General features: G+C 43.9%; 1 protein-coding gene across 1 annotated transcript; it reads right to left on the bottom strand.

Annotated features, from left to right (window-relative positions):
• Positions 1-5,253: 5,253 nt before the first annotated feature.
• Positions 5,254-13,246, bottom strand: IER3IP1 (immediate early response 3 interacting protein 1). Its single transcript, XM_058171072.1, has 3 exons — positions 13,089-13,246; positions 9,232-9,333; positions 5,254-5,436 (listed from the first exon to the last, which is right to left on the bottom strand). Exons 1-3 carry the CDS (start codon positions 13,177-13,179, stop codon positions 5,381-5,383), a joined length of 249 nt encoding a protein of 82 aa, XP_058027055.1. The 5' UTR covers positions 13,180-13,246; the 3' UTR covers positions 5,254-5,380.
• Positions 13,247-18,147: the final 4,901 nt, after the last annotated feature.

Below are 18,147 nucleotides of genomic sequence, written 5' to 3'. Positions count from 1 at the left end.
TAGAAGTCCCAGGGCTCATTGTGTGTAATTTAAAAAAAAAAAAGAAAGGAAAAAGCCTGGATTGCACACTGATTAACCTCAATTTGGACTGGGAAAAAATCTTGGATAGACTAAAGTAAGAGCTAGGGCAGGTTTAGTAACCAACCCTTGGAAATGGGCAGCCTGTAATTTAAAGGAAAGCCATGGCTGTGAAAATTTTGGGATGTGTGCTTGCTTGACCTGACTGGAAGCTCTCAGAAAGTGATATCTAACTGCTGAAATTAATTGGCATAGAAAATTGGATACTGTAAAATTCTTACCAGAACTTTTCCCCTGGCTGCTAGACCTTCATGGTTGAAAGCTTTTGGGAGCCACTGAAGGAATCTTTTTTTCTGTTGTCTCTATCAATGGCTTCCTTTGCATCAGGAAAATTAAAAGCACCCACTGATTTGATCGATTTTAATTCTTGCCAAGAGCATGTTTCAAAACTCACGTTTTGAAAAAAAAAAAAGTAGGGATTGTAGGAATTTAGCACCCACCCCTCCTAGAAGAATGAAATATTCTAGGAAATATTTTAAAAGCAGAATATTATACCTTCCTGGATGAGAAATGGAGAAACATATTTTAAAGACAAAGGAGCTCCCTGCAACTTCCTGACCCCCCCCCCACCTTTGTCAATGGGCCATTAAAAGCCTCAGCTAAGCTCACTCATTCTCCCCACCTTTGTCAATGGGCAATTAAGGCTTCAACCAAGCTCACTCATTGCCCCATTCAGCCTTATTGCACACACAACTCCCCCATTAAGGAGGAAAGCAGCTCCCACTCCTTGCCAATGTCACAAGGGGAGGAAAAATCGCCTGTTGGTCTCCTTCCTTCCGTACCTCGACACCCCAGGCAGTCCCTCCTTGCTGCTCAGAAAAGCCCTGCAGAAGGAGCCCTTCGGGAGACCATACGGAGACTGGAGGCAACACTTCCCCCCTCTTTCACACCATTGGTACCGTCCCCGCCATTGGGGACGCGTCCGATTGGACTGTCCTATTACCATATGCAGGAGGAACAAGAAAAGCCTTCTCTCTCTATGACCCGTCGTTGGGATTTGATGGGAGGTCCTGTCGCTTAAGGACCTTTAGAAACGTCTAAACAACTGCCTGTACGGGCCTTCGTTTCTTTCTTTCTTTTTTTTCCTCGTCAGCGATCGAGATACAATTTTCCTAGATAGCACGAATACATGTGTCCCTTAATGGAGATGATAACGCTTACTTTTGTCTCCTGTTCGACGCTAACATTTTTGAACAGGCGGTTAGATGAACTCCTTTGTTATCCCTTTGATAACTATAAGTTGTGATCTATTTTCTATTACAGTAAAAAAATACATTTCTGTTGAATTTCTGCCTATCTATAGGATCCTAGATCCCAAAGGAGATGGTATACAGGAACCTCTGATGTAAACCAGGGAATGGCAGCAGGTGCTGCTCCACTTTACAAGGTTCTATCCCCATACTCTAGAAATTCATTAGAATAGAATAGAATAGAATAGAATAGAATAGAATAGAATAGAATAGAATAGAATAGAATAGAATAGAATTTATTGGCCAAGTGTGATTGGACACACAATTTGTCTTGGTGCATATGCTCTCAGTGTACATAAAAGAAAAGATACCTTCATCAAGGTACAACACTTACAACATTTAATGATAGTCATAGGCTACAAATTTAACACTTAACGATAGTCATAGGCTACAAATAAGTAATCAGGAAACAATTAAAAGAACAACTAAAGACACTCTCGTTCACACAAACTGCCTCTGAATTTGCTGTTGTTATATTTTTCCTTTTATGGCAATGGCAGGAAGACTTTTCCCTTCTTTTGTAAACTGCTCTGAGCTCCTTGGGGAGAAAAAAGCAATATAGAAAACAGTAATTATGATACCAGATCAACATCCAAGTGCTCCTAAACCACGATTCCCTGTGGTCAGTCTGGGAATAATGGCAGAAAGAAGGAAAGAAACACAGCCTATTCTGGTCAGTCAGACTCCCAGTTTTGATGTGAGATTAACTTCTTACGGAGAGAAAAAAACAGAGTCACTTTTCAGGGTAGCTTTTTAAAATAAAATTTGTATTGCTTAAAAAAAAGCAGTAACACAAAAAGCAAAAACAAAACATGTACATTATAAAAATACACAGGTATTTAAAAATAAATGAAAAAAATATGAAAGAATAAGATGCAGGTAAAAAGGTAAAGGTTCCCCTCACACATATGTGCCAGTCGTTCCCAACTCTAGGGGGCGGTGCTCATCTCCGTTTCTAAGCCGAAGAGCCAGCACCATCCAAAGACATCTCCATGGTCATGTGGCCAGCATGACTCAACGCCAAAGGTGCACGGAACACTGTTACCTTCCCACCAAAGATGGTCCCTATTTTTCTACTGGCATTTTTTACCTGCTTTCGAACTGCTAGGTTGGCAGAAGCTGGGACAAGTAACGGGAGCTCACCCCGTTACGCAGCACTAGGGATTCAAACCGCTGAACTGCCAACCTTTCGATCGACAAGCTCAGCATCTTACCCACTAAGCCACCATGTCCCTATGTAAGATGCAGAGTACATGTTATTAGATTAGAACAATGAACAGTTCTATATGTAATTATCTGGTACAAACATTATTCATGGGAGTGCATGTGTGTGGGGTGTCCTTGTTGCTCTCTGAGCTTGTTTTATTGCAGATGTTTCATTGCCCAAATTATGTAACATCCTCAGTGCTAGTAGAGTAGGATCCTCATGTCAACCCTGAGCTACATATATTCTCCTTTATTATTACTCAAGTGTGTATAATACTTATATGACTATTTTTAATCTATTGTACTTTGAGCCTCATATTTCCCTATATTTATCCATACAAGGTCTACATCTATACACAATCCGCTCACCAGCAGCAAATGCAATCAGGTTTCCCATCTGTTGAGCGAAAGGGCCATAGATTTAGCTTTCCAATATAGCAATATCAATCTTTTAGCTATAATAGCCGCCTGGAGAATCCATTTATGTTGTCCAGTTATCAAATTCAAATAGGTAATTCAATGCTTTTCAAGGTTTTTGTTCTTTAAAGAATGTTTGAAACTCTGCCAATGTAATTTCTATTTAGACGGGGCATTTCTAAACTGATCAACAAATTTGTCGACAGTGCATTATCAAACTTCCCAAGACCAGCTGTGCCATGCCGTGCCTTGCATCTTCCTTCCTAACACTGCATTAAACTGAATTATTAACCCAGTTTATCATGCTATACATGAACCTGTGGGTGTGGGTGGCTCAGGCTGTAAGACAGCCTGTTATTAAACACAGCTGCTTGCAATTACTACAGGTTCAAGTCCCACCAGGCCCAAGGTTGACTCAGCCTTCCATCCTTTATAAGGTAGGTAAAATGAGGATCCAGATTGTTGGGGGCAATAAGTTGACGTTGTATATAATATGCAAATGAATGATGACTATTGCTAACGTAGTGTAAGCCGCCCTGAGTCTTCGGAGAAGGGCGGGATATAAATGTAAATTAAAAGAGAAAAAAACCTGCTAGCTAGGGTCGCTCCTGGACCTGACAAAAGTGTTTTACGCAAATCCAGGGGCTGTGAGAAAGAACCTCTCAGAGTTCAAAGAATACAGTGATTGCAGGAAGAAGTTATAAAATAAAATATATAGAATAACAGAGTTGGAAGGGACCTTGGAGGTCTTCTAGTCCAACCCCCTGCTTAAGTTGATCGAGAGGGAAGCTGGATAGTGGAACCCAGGAGTGGAATCAAGAAGCTGAATTGGGATTCAAGCGAGACCAGTAGGATCCTAAAAAAGTCAGATAGGCCTCAACTTACAACAGTTCATTTAGTGACCGTTCAAAGTTACAAGGGCACTGAAAAATGTGATTTATGGCTGTTTTTCAGTTACAGGATGCTGCAAACCGTTGTAAATGTGTGGAGAGGTTCTCAGTCATCCAGGTCATGGTTGTTTCAAAGGAGCTTTTTCAGGAGGCAACTGGACTTTCTTTTTTTTCTTTTGAAGACATTTTGCTTCTCATCCAAGAAGCTTCTTCAGCTCTGACAGAACAGTGGGGAATGGAAGGGCCGTCCTGTCAGAGCTGAAGAAGCTTCTTGGATGAGAAGCAAAACGCCTTCAAAAGAAAAAAAAACAAGAAAGTCCAGTTGCTTTCTGAAAAAGCACCTTCGAAACTCTGACCAAAATTTAGTCAGAAGGCCGCAAAGGGGACCCAACTATTGGAATTTCGGATTGCCATCACTTCTTACTTCAATTCTGAGGTACGTAAAACAATCACTTGCCCAGTTATTTAGTTTTCCATTATTATTTTTTTGCTCCAGTGGAAAGTCAGGTGGAGCCAGACGATATTTGGTTTTAATGGGAATTATCTAGAAGCCAATGACTGCATTTTATGAAGGCTTTGCTAAATTACTTCCTTCTGGTTTTTGACAAAACCACCCCCTTAGTGAACTACTGGTTTGCCTAACTGCAACCTTCACTTAACCACCACAAAATAAGTTGCAAAATTGTGTTGGTCACATGACCGTCTTGTTTTACGACTGTCACAAAATACTACTGTAATGGGCAGGTTCGATTATGGTCATGTTTATGGCTACCTGTATGTGCCCTGAACTCATGTGTTGACTCTGAGGATTGTATAGGTCTTTGGTTATTCGGGTTTTCTCCCACGTAAAATTGGAAGTGTCTTGGCGACGTTTCGACGAAGTCTCATTCGTCATCTTCAGGCTTTAGCTTCGTGCTTCTGGGAGCATTGCTGGGAGAATTATATATAAACCAACCCTAAATCATTTTTTGAGGGAAAACTCTTCAGTGACTGAATTTTCAGCCCCAAGCTTAAAGGAATAGCAATAGCACTTAGACTTATATACCGGTTTTACAGTGCTTTACAGCCCTCTCTAAGCGGTTTATAGAGTCAGCATATTGCCTCCAACAATTTTGGGTCCTCATTTGACTGACCACGGAAGGATGGAAATGTCAGGTTTCCAAGTAATAAATTCCTAGGAATCTTGAATCAACCTTGAGCCTGGTGAGATTCGAACTGCCAAATTCCAGGCAGTCACCAATCAGCAGAAGTAGCCTGCAGTACCGCATTCTAACCACCGTGCCACTGCGTCTCATTGCGTGAATGTAAGAATAGCACCTTTAGACCATTGCCACAATATGTAGAGGGGGGAAAAAACGGGTTCAATTTAATTACTGGGTTTAATGAAACGGAGTGCATATTAAGCAATACAATAAATATAAACGGCATCTTTATTGAGGCAAATATGCAGCTTCTTCAGCAGCTCAGATTGGATCCCACGTGCAAATCGGTCTGGAGCCTGTTCGCTTTAGACGCTATCCAGATTTTCTGAAGACAATTTCAACCAAATAATAACAACAGCACAATTGTCACGGTGTTCACGCCAATTAATGGCACTGTGGGAAAAAAAGGAAAAGAAAGAAAAGTGTAATTTCAAACAACAGCCTATTGCGTTAAAACTCAAAAGAATAGCTAAGGAGACAAAAACCCACAATTTCTCTTTCTCCATTCCTTTGTGGGTTTTGATAATTTTTCGGCACACAACTTAATAGGACAAAGAATGTCACTTTAATGAAACTGCCCACGACAAAGTTTGCTTTAAAAGAAATCTTTCTAAATTGCTTTTGATCCATTGATGCTGTTAGAAGCCTGTTATTAGAACACAGCAGCCTGCAATTACTGCAGGTTCAAGCCCGGCCCGAGGTTGACTCAGCCTTCCATCCTTTATAAGGTAGATAAAATGAGGACCCAGATTGTTGGGGGGGGCAATAAGTTGACTTTGTAAATATACAAATAGAATGAGACTATTGCCTTATACACTGTAAGCCGCCCTGAGTCTTCGGAGAAGGGCGGGATATAAATGTAAATAAAAAAAACAAAACCACTGTAAATACATTCTAGTTGCCAAGTGCCTGGATTTTTATCATCTCACGGTGAAGATGTTGCAACCATCATAAATGTGAAGATTGGTACCTAAGTCCCTTTTTTTAGTGCTGTTTTAACTTCGAACAGTTGCTAAATGCATGATTGCTAAGTTGAGGATTACCTTTATGGCTTGTCTTCTAAAAATAAATTATCTTGTACTGGTGTTTATATTCTTTCTGGCTTTTTTAAACATACAGTACCCAGGGAGCTAAATCAAGTAAACAACAAAAAAAATGCAACAGCTGCTAAAAGTACCAAGGGTACGTTTCAAGGTTGAAGAATAGTTTTTCTATTTTGAAAAGTTTAGTGCCCAGATGAATGTCTATGGAGATTCTCAGTCACCCAGGTCATGGTTGCCCCAAAAATGCGTCTTCAAGAGGCAACTGAACTATTTTTTTCTTTTAAGACATTTCCCTTCTCATCCGAGAAGCTTCTTCAGTTCAGAACTGAGCTTATTGGTTGAGAAGGGAAACGCTTCAAGGAAAAACAAAGAAAGAATTGCTTCTTATATGTGTGATGTGTGATATGAGATAGATAGATAGATATATATTTTCTGAGGTTTTCGCGGGTGTTTGTATGTAGGTCTTTGGTTATTCGGGTTTTCTCCCGCGTAAAATTGGAAGTGTCTTGGCGACGTTTTGACGAAGTCTCATTCAATAAACGAGATGATACCTCCCGCCTACCAGCCATTTGGAAACCCGCCCTTATCGACAAACAAGTCCCTAACATGAAGAATGACGCAAGACCCACACTCACAAGTGCCACACAGCATGTCACCACCACACATCCACGCGGAAAGCAGACTCAGACCCACACCCATGATGAAGCACGACCTCAGACCAGAAGCCAGACAGCAACTGCATCATTAGCCATTTCAAACCCATTTCAAACTGCATCCATACATGCAGCAAACTGACACCCACCATGAAGATATAGCACGACCACGAAGCCAAACAACAGCAATGCTGCTCACCAACTCAAATCCCTCTGCAACTCAGACTAACCTGAACACAACCAAGCCCCCCCAAACAGAACACACCCCCATCCAATCAGAGTACAGCCAAACCCCCAACCAATCAGTTCAAACCCCCACTAGTAGTTAAAAGGAAGAAACAGCTGCGATCACACATTGCTCCTAGAAGCATGAAGCTGTAAACACCAGCCTGAAGATGACGAATGAGACTTTGTCGAAACATTGCCAAGATACTTCCAATTTTACACGGGAGAAAACCCGAATAACCAAAGACCTACATACATACATACATACATACATACATACATACATACATATACACACATATATACACACATATATACATATACATATATATATATATATGTATGTATGCATGCATGTATGTATATATAATATTGTATATCAAAGTTATAACCATTATTTTCATAACGCTCTATACATTTGTCACTCTATATGTTTTAGTCTATAATCACATACAGTCCAATATTACTATTGCTTACAATATGTATTCTTAGGTAAAGGTAAAGGTTCCCCTCACACATATGTGCTAGTCGTTTCTGACTCTAGGGGGCGGTGCTCATCTCCATTTCAAAGCCGAAGAGCCAGCACTGTCAGAAGACTTCTCCATGGTCATGTGGCCGGCATGACTCAATGCCAAAGGCGCATAGAACGCTGTTCCCTTCCCACCAAAGGTGGTCCCTATTTTGCTACTTGCATTTTTTACGTGCTTTCAAACTGCTAGGTTGGCAGAAGCTGGGACAAGTAACGGGAGCTCACCCCATTACGCGGCACTAGGGGTTCGAACCGCTGAATTGCTGATCTGTGTACACAAACACACACTTATATAACTGTATTTCTATTTTCTTAATCTTTTGTTATTAAGTTACTAACCTCTGCACCTGTTATCTAACCATTTTTACAATGTCCCATGTTAAGTAATACTCAGATTCCACTTTATCCTTAAGTTCCATCGTTAACCTGTCCAATTCGGCACACTCTAATATTTTCTTTATTTACCTTTTGGTCTGTAGAAATTTTGTGCATATGTGATTCTAGCTGTTGTTATTACATGTAACATTAAGTATGTGATTCTTTTATTGTATTTCCTGGGTAGTACACCTAGTAATTAATAGATCTGGTTTTAGATCTGAAAGAACCATCTTTTGCTTTAGTGCGACATTATACAATTATCGTGGTATATAGTAATATACATTGCATTCTGATATCATGCACTTATCCATGCAAGACATGTTTTCTGAGTGGCAAAGCGAAAGCTGTCTAAATACAACATTATTATATTTACTGCATGCTGGAATAAGCCATTAAAATAGATTTGGCCATGAAGGATGTAATGGTTAGAGAATCTTTTGTTCTTTAGAAAAAGGAGAGCTCTTAGACTAAAATTTAGAGATTTGAAAACAGGGAAGCAATGATGCCCCCCACCCCCACCCAAATTTCTTCTAAAAAGCGTACAGAGATTATGAATAATAACATAAGTCTTTGCTAATGATCTGCTCGGTTCTTCGGAATGGCGCAGGTCATTAGATGCAAGCTGTCATAAAATTAGATGCATTAGTGCAATCAAATATGCCATTAATGTATAGCAGTTCAAAATTAGCCTGGTAAATGTTAGTAGAGTATTAACATTTAGTTAATACCGAGTTATTTAGGGAAAGCCAGTTTGGTGTCGCTGTTAAAGTCACTGGGCTAGAATTAGGAAGACTGTGAGTTCTAGTCCTGCCTTAGGTGTGAAGCCGGATAACCCCGCCCCCCCATCCCTCTCAGCCCAGGAAGAAAGAAAAGGCAAACAGTTTCCCAAAAACATTACCCAGAAAATTGCATGGATTTGTCCTGGCCCTTCCAATGAGCCAAGACCGATTCAAAGAACCAAAAAAAAAAAAAAAGTTACAGCTAGTCCTCGACTTACAACCACAACTGAGCACCACATTTCTGTTGCTAAGTGAGACCGTTGTTTTGAGTGAGTTTTGCCCCATCTTTCTTGCCACAATTGTTAAGTGAATCTGGCTTCTACGTTGATTTGTGCTTGGTCAAAAGGTTGTAAAAGGTGATCACGTGACTCCGGGATATTGCAACCGTCATAAATACGAGCCAGTTGGCCAAGCATTCCAGTTCTGACCGTGGGGATACTGAAACGGTCACAAGTCACTTTTTTTCAGTGCGGTTGTAACTTCGAATCGTCACTGAACGCATGGGCTGTAAGTCGAGGACTACCTGTACTTGGGAAGGAAATTCATTCCCAAGTGTTTTGTACCAATATGTCAAATCTTACCTCTCATAACAGTCCGTACAGATCGGATCAGATTCATTAACTGCCCTTTAATTCCAGGCTCTTCTCCAAATCCTCCGATACCCTGATCTGTTCCCCAGCCAACTGTATGGAGAAGTTTTATTTTTGGTTAAAACGAACGCAAGAGACAAATCAATAATTTCTCCTAGAAGGAAAAGCCCGTTTCAAACCCAAACCTAATGAATAGAGAAATTCGTAATTCTTTCTTTAAACGTCAAAGAAATGAACGAAACGAACAGGAATGAAGACATAAAATGAACCAGAACATTCATAATGGCCAAAAGAACAGAATTTCCAGGAATCTCGAAAGCAGCAGAAAATTAGTCCTTCATGGAAAACTGATCAGAGAAAATTAAAATACCAAATGATCCCGTCATTACTGAGAGGCACCACTGTTTAAATCTGAGAAATATCAGAAAGCTCTTTAATCTCGAACGCAGTAGAAGTAATTGCTAGAATATGTTTGACTCCATTTCAGCATTTTAGTATTCTGAAGAATGCTAGAGCTGAAGAGTTTAAAATTCTACACTAAAATATATTTATTTAATAACAACACTTAATTCCCACAGCAGTCTCATTTATAATCTTTTCTGATCTTGTCAGATTTCCTACTTATCTACTGCTATTAGTTTCTTATGATTTATCAATTGTTATTTGTAACTTTATGATGAATGATTGTAACTATGATTATGACCTATGATCTATTACTTGCTGTTTTATGTATACTGAGCTTACGCATTGGAGACAAATTCCTTGTGTGTCCGATGACACTTGGTCAATAAAGAATTCAATTCAAGTCTCTATTATTCTATGCTATTCTATGCTATTCTATGCTATTCTATTCTATTCTATGCTATTCTATTCTATTCTATCCCATCCCATCCCATCCCAACTTATCCTATATTCTATTCTATTCTATTCTATTCTATTCTATTCTATTCTATTCTATTCTATTCTATTCTATTCTATTCTATTCTCATCTCCATTGTTCTGTATTGTATTGTATTGTATTCTGTATTCTATTCTCTCTTCTCCATTGTATTCTGTATTCTATTCTCTCTTCTCCATTGTTCTGTATTGTATTGTATTCCATTTTCTGTTCTATTCTAATTTTCTATTCTCTCCTTTTCTCCATTGTTCTCCGTTCTATCCCGTCCCGTCCCGTCCCATCCCATCCCATGCCCTCCTCTCCTCTCCTCTCCTCCATTGTTCTGTATCCTATTCTATTTTCTATTCCACTCTGTATTCTATTCTATTCTTCTCTTCGCTTCTCTTTTCTCCATTGTTCTGTATTCCATTCGATTCCATTCCATTCCACTCCACTCATATTTTAGTATTCCTTCAGTAACAAAGGTGGAAAGACCAATAAAGATTTCTTTATCAGGATCACCTTTTCATGGCTTGGTGCCCTCGAGAAGCCTCTGGACTTAAGTCACAGCCATCACCACCAGGCAACACGATCACATGGAATCCAGTTCTACCACATCTCTACAGCATCCGAGAAAATGGATGGGAATTGATCCTGACTACAGACTTAAATTAAAGGTACAGGTTGTCCTCGACTTACGATCGCAATTGAGCCCAACATTTCTCTGGCTAAGTGGGACGTTTGTAAAGTGGCTTTTCTCCCATTTGAAGACCTTTCTTGCCACATTTGTTAAGCGAAACACTGCAGTTGTTAAGTCGGCAACACGGTTTTTATTTATTTATTTATTTTTCGCATTTTTATACCGCCCTATCTCCCAAGGGACTCAGGGCGGTTTACAGCCAAATAAAAATACATATAAATACAGAATAAAACCACAATTAAAAAACTTATTAGATAAGGCCGAATATTTAAAATAGAAATACAAATACTAAAACCCCATTAAAAACCAAATTCAAAATTTAAAATTCTAATCCAGTCCTGCACAAATAGATGTGTCTTAAGCTCGCGGCGGAAGGTTCGAAGGTCGGGAAGTTGGCGAAGTCCTGGGGGAAGCTCGTTCCAGAGGGTGGGAGCCCCCACAGAAAAGGCCCTTCCCCTGGTTGTCGCCAGTCGGCACTGCCTGGCTGACGGCACCCTGAGGAGTCCCTCCCTGTGAGAGCACACAGGTCGGTGAGAGGCAATCGGTGGCAGCAAGACGGTCCCGTAAATAACCCGGCCCTATGCCATGGAGCGCTTTAAAGATAATTACCAAAACCTTGAAGCGCACCTGGAAGGTCACAGGTAGCCAGTGCAGTCTGCGCAGGAGAGGTGTCACATGGGAGCCACGAGGGGCTCCCTCTATCACCCGCGCAGCACCCGGTTGCTAAGTGAATCTGGCTTCCCCATTGATTTTGCTCGTCAGACGGTCGCAAAAGGTGTTCCCATGATCCCAAGAAAGAGAAACCGTCATAAATGTGAGTCAAGTGTCTGAATTTTGATCACGTGGCCATGGGGATCCTGCAATGGTTGTAAGTGTGAAAAACTGTTAATTCGAGGGACTATGTGTTTGTGGGATCTAGCAAATACAAGTCTTCCACGACTTACGCATCCTTCATTTAGCTACAGCGAAAAAAGTGATTTACAACTGGTAAAGCACAGTCGTTACAGAAATCTGAAAGTTCAGTGGGTGCAGGTGTAGTAGTTAAGAGACAGTTACCAAACAGTCCGGCTGTTTGCACAACATTCAGTTTTGCACAACATTGTAGCTTGCCCCAACAGAAGAGAATATTTGCAGCTCAGGGTGAAACTGTGGACTCCTTGGTTGTTTTCTGGTAGTTCTTTCATTACCTTACTAGGAATCATCTTAAGTGCTAAGAATTCTTACATAATACAGGTAATTCAGCTCTCAAAAGGATAACCATCTAGAGCAGGGGTCTCCAACCTTAGCAACTTTTAAGACTTGTGGACTTCAACTCCCAGAATTTTGGGAGTTGAAGTTCACAAGTCTTAAAGTTGCCAAGGTTGGAGACCCCCGATCCAGAGCCCGGCTCAGTGGCTAAGATGCTGAGCTTGTCGATCAGAAAGGTCGGCAGTTCGGTGGTTCGAACTCCTAGAATAGATCTCCTGCGTGAGCAGGGGGTTGGGCTAGATGACCTCCAAGGTCCCTTCCAACTCTGTTACTGTTTATTTATTAAGCACATCCCCACATACAGTTGTTCAGTGAATCTGGCTTCCCTATCAACTTTTGCTTGTCAGAAGGTTTGCAAAAGGTGGATCACATGAAACACGCCTCCCCCCCCTCGAATCCCCATGGTCACACGATCCAAATTCAGAGGCTCGGGCCACTGACTCATATTTACGACAGTCGCAGTGTCCCGGGGGTGCGCGCGATCCCCTTTGGCGACCGTCTGTCTAGCAAAGTCAATGGGGGAGCCAGACTCACTTCTTATACCAAACTAAAAACAAATGCAATGATTCACTTAACAACGGTGACAAGAAAGGGCCGCAAAGTGGAGCAAAGACTCCCTTAATGCATGTCTTTGCAACATAAACGGGGGGGAGGGGCTGCGTGCGATCTATTGCGGTCGTAACTCGAGGACTACTGTATTTCCTCCATCAGCTTAAGCTCCCCCACCTACTACTGAATTCATTTAACAACTGCTTTGCTTAGCCACCGCAGTCGTAACTGGAGGACTACCTGAATTCATTTAACTGCCTTGCTTAGCAAACCTCGGTCGTAACTCGAGGATTACCTGAATTCATTTCTGCCTGGCTAACCATCGTGGTCGTAACTCGAGGACTACCTGCGGTCGTAACTCGAGGACTACCTGTATTTCCTCCATCAGCTTAAGCTCCCCCACCCCACCCCACCCGCCCGGGACCCAGAGATGGGGACTCCCGCCCCTCCCGGGGGCCTTTGCGGCCGACTCACTCCTGCGGAGGAAACGCTCCTCGTGCAGCACCGCGATGGCGTTGACGAAGAGCAGCGCGGCCTGCAGCAGCGAGTACAGCGTGAACGCCATTCCGGCAGCGCCAGCGCCGCCGCACGCCACCGGCTTAGGCTCTCTGCGCACGCGCGGGGTGCGGTCGGAACGTGGCGAGGGGCGGAGCGGACCAAACGTCACTGGGGCGGGCGGCCCGGCCGTCGAAGCCGCGCCCCCACCCCATGCGCACCAGAGAGAGGGCGGGGCGTAGCCTCGAACCTCCCTCGCTTCTCCAAGCTGGCGCCCTCGGGCGACTATGGATTAGAATAGCAGTAACAGTTATATACCCGCTTTGCAGCCGCCTCTAAAGCAGGGCTCTCCAACCTTGGCAACTTTAAGCCTGGTGGACTTCAACTCCCAGAATTCCCCAGCCAGCTTTGCTGGCTGGGGGATTCTGGGAGTTGAAGTCCACCAGGCTTAAAGTTGCCAAGGTTGGAGAGCCCTGCTCTGAGGGGTTTACAGAATCAGCATATTGTCCCCCAACAACTTGGGTCCTCATTTTTGATGCTTCTGACCCCGCAGGAGGACACTAGGATGGGTGGAGGCTCCATTTCTACCTCATAAAAAACGAGCAAAAAGGCTCTTGGGATTCCTTTGTCCGAGAACCTTTGCTCTGCGACGCTGAGGGAGAGGGTGGAGAAGGGACTTTATTTTAGACATTTTTATCCTGTCTTTTGAAACTCTGGAATGTTAACCTTGCTTGAGGTAAATAAATACCCCAAATTTCGCTAAAGGGACTGCCCTGCACTATTATGGATGGCCTCCAGGGGGCAGCAGCGCTGGTTTTCTGACTCTCTGAGCTGCCCCTGGTGGCTCCCGAGGGTGTTTGCAGCAGCAGCAACAGCAGCAGGCCTGCCTGTTTGGTTAAAAAAGGCTCCCCTGCAGCATTAATGCGTTTTGTCAGAAGTGGATTCCTGAAGTTGTCCCATTTTCTGGATTTGCACAAGACAGTCGATCGTAAATTACTCCAACAGCAGGATAATCTACCCGAAAAAATTTCTATTAACTTGTCCCAAAGGTGCTTTTTTAAGAGGCAATTGGACTTCTTTGTTTTTCTTTGAAGACGTTTCGCTTCTCACTCAAGAAGCTTCTTCGGCTCTTGATGAGAAGCTTCTTGGATGAGAAGTGAAACGTCTTCAAAGAAAAACCAGAAAGTCCAGTTGCCTCTTGAGAAAGCACCTGTTGTGTCTCGTCCAATCTCACCACAGCCGGGGCCTTCTTATCTGCTTCCGAACACGGAGGAATGTCCTAGTATGCCTCCTGGCCCCAGCCCTGGCTCCATGCCCAGACAGGCTGAAGAGGAGGAAGTATCTCCAGCCCCCAGCTCTGGCTCCATGCCCAGGCAAACGGAGCAACTAGACCCCTCCCCCTCCTCCACAGCATGTGAGCCTGAGGGAGGTCAATTGCCAACAGCTGCAGACTGGAGTGACCCTCGCGTCAGAAGACTTGATAGATGGAGGCAACAGAAGGAAGGGAGGGGCAGGCCTGGATAAGTGCTGAGTCATGGAGCCACACCCCATGGCCTATATAAAGGATCTGCTTTCTGGCAGTCTCTGAGTCAGACAAAGTCGAACATATCTTGCTGAAGTCACTTTCTGGTCTCCTGCCTGCCCTGAGGACTTTGCTAGGACTTTGGCAGAGCTGCAGAGGCACGCCTGATTCGGATTTCCCTGACCCGGCCATCAGCGGAGGAGTGGGACACGGCAGTATCTTTGGGACAACCATCACCTGGATGACTGAGAATCTCCATAGACATTGAGCGATTCTATTAACCTGGTTTAGCATTTTGTAGAAACATAAAAATGCTTCATTATGTGCCAGGAACTCATTGCTGAGTCTTGTTGACTTGACTGGTACGGGTAGATTTTCTCCATCCCTCTTCACCAGGTCCTTCAGATCCTCTAATGATGCACCCATCGTCTATGACAATCAATCCACCTTAGGTTGTCTTCTGCTCCACCTTACCCAGCATTATGGACTTCTCAAAGGAAATTGGGTCCTTATATTGACAGATTACATAGATTCTTCTCCATGATGATTTGTTTAGGTCTTCCAATGATGCGGCCCATCATCTATAACCAAGTCCATCCACCTTGTTGCTGGTCATCTTCTCTTTTCTTCCACTTTCACGGCAATATAGACCTCTCAAAGGGAGACGGGTCTTTGCATATTGATTGACAGATTACCCATGTGCCATTTAAGTCAGTGTCAGCTCCTGTAGGTCACAGATTTTTTTTCCATGTTGACCTGTTCCTAACCTGGTCCTTCAGGTCTTCCAATGGTGTACCCATCACCATTATAATTGAGGTCATCTACCTTGCTTCTGATTGTCCTCTTCTTTTTTCTTCCATCTTTCTCAGTGTTACGGACTCTTCAAAGGAATTTGAGTCCTTGCATTGATTGACAGATTAGATATATGCTATTTAAGTCAGTGCCATCTCCTATAGACAACCTAGATAGATTTTCTCCATGATGATCTGTTCCTAACCTGGTCCTTCAGGTATTCTAAGGGTATACCCTCACCTTTCTTGCTGCTAGTTGTCCACTGCTCTTGCCTTCCACCTTTCCTAACATTATGGACTTCTCCAGCGAGCTGGACTTTAACATCTTGTATCCAAGTGGAATAATTTGAGCCTTGTCATTTCAGTCTTGAGTGAAAACTCTATTTATATAATCTAGTAAACGTTACAACCTAATGTTTAGTTTCTGAGGTACGGTATGTATAATATATATTATTATATAGTCAAAAAGAGGGCTGTGAAAATATTTACAGACCCCTCACATCCTGGACATAAACTGTTTCAACTCCTACCCTCAAAACAACGCCATAGAGCACTGCACACCAGAACAACTAGACACAAGTACAGTTTCTTCCCGAACGCCATCACTCTGCTAAACAAATAATTCCCTCAACGCTGTCAAACTATTCGCTAAGTCTGCACTCCTATTAATCTTCTCATCGTTCCCATCACCCATCTCCTTCCACTTATGACTGTATGACTGTGACTTTGTTGCTTGTATCCTTACAATTTATATTGATATTGCTTCCTGATTGCTTATTTGTACCTATGACTATCATTAAGTGTTGTATCTTAGAATTGTTGATGAAGCTTCTGATGTGTCCAGATCGCCGCCCTGCTGATCGACGCGGCACCTTTCCGGCTCTTTTGGGTCTGGGCCTTGATACCATCATAGGCCCGCCCTGATGGAGGAAGATCCAGCCACCCGTAGAATAGGGTGGCTACGCTGACTGCTGGGCGCTGGGAGAAGCCCCGAGTCACGGGCGGAGCCACGGAGGTAATCCTGGCGGCCTAGCAGCTGCCGAGCCGCCGCCAGCCTTTTTCGCGGTTTGGCGGCGGCGGCGGCGGCGGGTAGGGGGGGCAGCCCCTGGACCCCTGCCTGGAAGACTTGGCCAGTGGAAGTTGGGTCCTTGCATTGATTGACAGATTAGATATATGCTATTTAAATCAGTGCCATCTCTTATAGACAACCTAGATAGATTTTCTTCATGATGATCTGTTCCTAACTTGGTCCTTCAGGTATTCCAAGGGTGTATCCCTCACCTTTCTTGCTGCTAGTTGTCCGCTGCTCTTGCCTTCCACCTTTCCTAATATTATGAACTTCTCCAGCGAGCTGGACTTCAACATCCTGTGTCCAAGTGGAGTAATTTGAGCCTTGTCATTTCAGTCTTGAGTGAAAACTCTATTTATATAATCTAGTAAACACTACAACCAAATGTTTAGTTTCTGAGGTACAGTATGTATAATATGTATTATTATATAGTCAAAAAGAGGGCTGTGAAAATATTTACAGACCCCTCACATCCTGGACATAAACTGTTTCAACTCCTACCCTCAAAACGACGCTATAGAGCACTGCACACCAGAACAACTGAACACAAGAACAGTTTTTTCCCGAAGGCCATCACTCTGCTAAACAAATAATTCCCTCAACACTGTCAGACTATTTACTGAATCTGCACTACTATTAATCTTCTCATCGTTCCCATCACCCATCTCCTTCCACTTATGACTGTATGACTGTAACTTTGTTGCTTGTATCCTTACAATTTATATTGATATTGCTTCCTGATTGCTTATTTGTACCTATGACTATCATTAAGTGTTGTATCTTAGAATTGTTGATGAAGCTTCTGCGCATGTCCAAGATGGCGCCGCCCTGCTGATCGGTGGCGGCGGCTCTTTTGGGTCTGGGGGGCCTTGATACCATCATAGGCCCCCCGCCCTGATGGAGGAAGATCCAGCCACCCGTAAATAGGGTGGCTGGGCGCTGTGCGACTCCGCGGGGCGTTGGGAGAAGCCCCGGAGTCACGGCGGAGCCATGGAGGTAATCCTGGCGGCCTAGCAGCCTGCCGAGCCACCGCCAGCCTTTTTCGGCGGTTTGGCGGCGGCGGCGGCGGCGGCGGGGGCGTTGGGGCGCCCCTGGACCCCTGCCTGGAAGACTTGGCCAGTGGAAGTTGGGTTTGAGTTTTGGGCGTCTCCGGTGGCGATGGGAGGAGCCCGGAGGCTGCGCCCAATGAAGATCTGGAGGGCCGCCCGGCCCCATCGGCCTCTTTGAATCCTGCGGTGGCGAGGCGGCGGCCTGGCCCTTCCCTCTCCGTCGGGCGTTGGTACCGGTGAGCCCTGGGTCTGCTGGCGGTTGGCGGGTGTCCCCCTCTCATCTGGGGGAGCTCCAGTGGCCTGCTCACGGTGGCGATGGGGGCGTTTCCGGTGGCGATGGCCTGGCGGAGGCGGTGGGCGGCGGCGGCCTGCCCCGGTGCCTTGAAGTGGCGGGTGGCCCGATAGGCCCAGGGTGGCTGTGGCCTTGCCCTAGTGGCGCGGATATGTGGCAGCGCCGGAGGAAGGCCCGCGGGTCCAGCGGACACCCCTCCACTATTTACCATCTTTATAACATCCCTACCATCGTTCCTCTCCCCTTCTTCCTTAGCCCACCCCAGGTCGTTTGTATGGGGTGGTGAACTGACTGAGTCAGCGGTTTTGTCATCTA

The sequence above is a fragment of the Ahaetulla prasina genome, chromosome 2, assembly GCF_028640845.1.
Source record: "Ahaetulla prasina isolate Xishuangbanna chromosome 2, ASM2864084v1, whole genome shotgun sequence".
In the NCBI taxonomy this organism is placed as follows: Eukaryota; Metazoa; Chordata; class Lepidosauria; order Squamata; family Colubridae; genus Ahaetulla; species Ahaetulla prasina.
The sequence above is the reverse complement of the archived record's forward strand: the minus strand, read 5'-3'. Positions and strand labels throughout refer to the sequence as shown.